At 35.4% G+C, this 4,472-nt stretch overlaps 1 protein-coding gene across 8 annotated transcripts in view; it reads left to right on the top strand.

Annotated features, from left to right (window-relative positions):
• The window catches only part of LOC105347668 (trithorax group protein osa), a 31,516-nt gene extending 29,441 nt beyond the window's left edge, over positions 1–2,075 (top strand). For all 8 annotated transcript variants that reach the window (XM_066071142.1, XM_011456832.4, XM_034479292.2 and 5 more), the window contains one exon: positions 1–2,075. This exon is cut by the window's left edge and continues 299 nt beyond it. In XM_066071142.1, coding sequence (XP_065927214.1) covers positions 1–1,662 — 1,662 coding nt within the window. In that variant the 3' untranslated portion in view covers positions 1,663–2,075.
• Positions 2,076–4,472: the final 2,397 nt, after the last annotated feature.

Genomic DNA, 4,472 nt, shown 5'->3' with positions numbered 1-4,472 from the left:
GAGTTCACAAATTATACCTATGTGTCGCGGAAAGGTGTGGAAGTCAAAATGGAGGATAACGAAGGCAAAGGATGTAGTCCACTGGACAAAAAGGAATGGGACGTTTACTCGGGTTACAGCTACAAGTACGGGCATTGGCAGTTAGGCGGAGGGGATCTAAGTGCTCACATCGTGCCATGTTTCGGAAATTCGAACGAAGGAAGTGTGTACAGGAGGCTGTTTTTTAGGCCTCCAAAGGAGGAAGTAACAATATCCGAGGAGAAAAGTTCTGAAGAAACTGAAAACAATGAAAAATCTCAAGACCTGAAGTCAGAAGAGACCGTACAAGAACTTAATGATTCAGTCGAGATGAAAGAAGAAGAACCCGTTAAAAATCACGTCATAAACAAAGTGAAGATCAAAGAAGAACCAGTGGAAGAGGAGGAAAAACAGACAGATATCAAGGACGAAAATTGTGAGGATGATAAACACAAAGAAATCAATGGTTGTGATAACAGTGTGGAAGAAATAGCCGACATCAAGTTGGAAAATGTTAAGACAGAGAGCAATTCTGATAACAGTTTGATCAAACAGGAAAATGACTCTGAACTAAGTGTTCTGGAAAAAGCTGGCTCCAAGCGCAAACTTGAGGTGGAGATGGAGGATGAGGCTTACCAAAAAGACGAACCTCCTCTTCGTCTCGTTACCGACATGCAGGAAGAGCTGGGAAGGCGATGTGTATGTATCTCCAACATTTTCAGAAGTTTATCCTCTATTCCGTCAAACCATTTAGAACTGTCCAAACATCCGGGACTAATGTATACGTTAGGGAAATTACTTATGTTAAATCACCGACACCTACCTCGAAATACCACACGTAGAAAGTTCGATCGGGACGACAGTGAGCTCGAAGATATTTCCGACGGTCATCTCACTCAGTGCGACGAGGAATGGTGGTGGGAATACTTTTCCATGCTGCGGGAAAACACGCTTGTGATATTCGCAAATATTTGTGGACATTTGGAACTGAAGTACTATCCGGAAGAAATTTGTATGCCCATTTTGGATGGCTTATTACACTGGGCTGTCTGTCCGTCTTCGTGTGCCACTGACCCTCTGCCATCTACGACTACATCCGTCCTATCTCCCCAGCGATTAGTTCTGGAGGCACTCAGCAAGTTGTGCATTCATGAAACAAATGTCGACCTTCTTTTGGCAACGCCTCCGTTTGATCGCATTGTGCAGTTGTTTAGCATACTGACCAAATTGTTAGCGAACAAGAGTGAACCTGTGACCCTCGAGTTTGCTCTCGTTCTCCTGTCTTCATTAGTGCAAGGGGACACTAGCTGTGCACGAGCAGTGGCAATGCAGCATCCCTCAATCTCGTTACTGTTAGACTTTCTGGAAACAGCCGAACACAAAGCCATGACTGTGGCCAACCATCACGGCATCAATGCGCTGCGGGACAACCCGGAGATCATGGGAACAAGCCTGGACATGCTACGTCGAGCAGCAAACATCCTTCACAACCTGGCACTGGTGCCAGAAAACCGCTCGCTGTTCACTCAGCATCAGCAAAGACTGCTTTCTCTTGTCATGTCTCAAATCCTCGATCAGTTTGTGGCACAAATCTTGTCTGATGTCCTCTATCTGTGCTTTCAAGGTGAATTGCCTAATAGCTAGTATATGTTTGTTATCCAAATTAGAAATTATGAAGTTATATGACAGTAAGATTTAAGGTTATGCCTTTTTTCCCCATTCATACTCATTGTAAATTCATCATTGAACATTTTTTTCCATTCCTATAGATTTTTTTTCTTTGAAGTGTATTATAGTGTAATATATGGAAAAAGTTTTCAATGAAATTCTGTGTTTTCAAAACAAATGAAGTACTGCCCAAACTTGATTGTTCAAGATTTCATTTTCAACACAAATTGCATTTCTTCATCATCATTGAAACAATGTGATAAAAAAATGAGAGATTTTGAATGTTGTTTCTTCATTTTATTTTTGTATTGTTCATTTTTAAGTGCAACTGGAATTGTGGGTGTTAGAAACAGTTAATTCCACATGTTGTGAAAAGTGTATGAGTTTGTTGTAGTTATGATTCAAGACAAATGACTTATGTTTATGAATTCATTATTTATCTCTGTAATGATTTAAACGCATTTCAGAAAAAAGGCACTTTATTTAAGCTGGTTTAAATGAGTTGCAATGTAAATACCACGACTATGTCATTTGTTTGTAGTTTGTAATCATCTGTATCATTTTGTGCAGAAGCTTTATACTGTACGTCAAAAGATCCAAATAAATGTAAATATTTTAAGTATACATTGATGTTTGTTTTTGTAAGTAAATCGTTCAGAGTTAATAGAGGTTGACTTGGGACCAGAGGAAGCAAGTGTGGCAGGCAGGCCATTTTTTCTAAACAAATCGTTTAGCTAACATGAAAAGAAAGTATGAAGAAAGTTGAGCATATGGACTAGGCTTAAGCTTAAAAATTGTCCTTGGCCCCTCCTGGCTTTGGCTTAAACTTTTGAATAAAGATATGCAACAAAGGAAAGAAAGGCCATCGAAAAGAGAAAAATTTAGATAGGCTTAGACACCTAGTAGATCATTAAAAAAAAATGATATAGGACAATTTTATTAGGAGAGGGCAAAAATATTATTGAAGGTGAAATTCTGATGTACTGAAAAAGGCCAGCAGATACCATGATGCATAAAGGTCAGGTCCGGAAACCATTTTAGTTTTGTGAATGCATGCCTAAATCTACTTCTGAAGTCCTAAGTTAAATAAGGGCTTTAATAGTTGTTCATGAATAACTTTCAATTGCAACTTCTTGGGCTTTCCCTGGCAGGCTTGGAAAAATGTACCTTGAATGTACCAACATTATAGGATGTTGATACAAAATGGAGTTGCTTCCCATTTGAATAAGTATCTGCAAGACAGCCACTTGTGTCACTTCTGTGGTTTGTTTTGGGGTATTTCATTGACTTTAATGAAGTCTAGCTCACGTCTCAACAGATCGTAAAATGTATTAATATCATATTTTTTTAAAAAGGGGGGTAAATTGTCATGGATGCCAATGAAATACATTTGAGGTGTTTTTCTGGGCCTGCCGGAAAGGCCCAAGAAGTTGCGATTGGGATAACTTTATATCCTTGTAAATCACCAAAAGAACTATAGTGCATTAGACCTTAATTTTGATCCCATTAAGTACATTACAGCTGTACTTGCATCATGATGCATGAAATATGACAAATTTTGTTAAGTCTGTTTGGTGTGAGTTTATTTTTTTTTCCATCAAAAATCCCTGAGTTTTCAAATGTATGGTATTTATAAATAAGATATATTTTACTTTATAAAACATAAGCATATACCAGTAAATAGAAGTGCATATATCACACATACAACATTGATTCTAAATAGCAAAGTTAACATGTACAATATAATATGACTATATATATAAAATAGATTCATAACAATTTTTATTGCTTCAAGTTGAGTGAAGGAGTTTCAATAGGTAGTGAAAAATACACAACTGTGAAATCAAATATTCCTTGTTGCTTAGTTTACGTGGGAACTTGCCCAGACAAATAAACATCTCCAACACAGTCTGATACATAGAAGCAATCCACCAAAAACTCTGAACAAATTTTTGACAAAATAACTATCCATAAAAATTACTAACAAATCTAATCTAAAATAAGACTTTTAAAACGGCTCCTCTACACAGCACTACACTTAATGGACCGTATTGTAAAGGAGCGTTGATACAAATCTATAATTCAAATTATTATTATTACAAATTTTTTTGATTTAATTGTGCACCTGAATTTTTTATATTTTCGGACAACAATTCATTCAAATAAAAAGTTCCTGGATGGCAAGACTCCAAGACACTAGATTGAATTGTAATGAGTGAATGTATAACATAGTATAAATCAGTTCAAAAGCAAAGCAATTATACCTTGCATAAATTAAAATATGAAAGTCCCATAAACGATACAAAATTCACCGGTTTTGTGGAACTTTTGTAATACTTAATATAACTTTTAGAATAAAATAAAAAAGGGGCAATTTAATTACATGTATTAAATTTCAAAATTATCCTGGCATGCATATGTACAAGTATAACAATGATTGAATTAAATTTAAAAACATATAAGATATATAAATAAAAAACCAGACCTGTATCTATGTACTAATAAATGCCAGTGTTCATAAAAAAGATTTGAAAAGTAATTAAATCTTAAAATATTTATAAATACAAGATGTAAATGTTAAAGACTGTAAAGCTCAACAGTTTCATTTTTTTGACACCATGTAAATAACAGGCGAAAGGTATTAAAGCACTCTTTCTGAATTTTTAGGATTGACCAAATAATAAATGCCAGTATTTATATAAAATTATTTTTAAAAAATCATAAACAATGATATATTAAAATATACATTTATATATGAAAGATAATTAGTGACATTTTTGCCACCA

The sequence above is a fragment of the Magallana gigas genome, chromosome 9, assembly GCF_963853765.1.
Source record: "Magallana gigas chromosome 9, xbMagGiga1.1, whole genome shotgun sequence".
Taxonomy (NCBI): Eukaryota; Metazoa; Mollusca; class Bivalvia; order Ostreida; family Ostreidae; genus Magallana; species Magallana gigas.
This window is presented reverse-complemented; position numbering and strand designations above follow the sequence as displayed.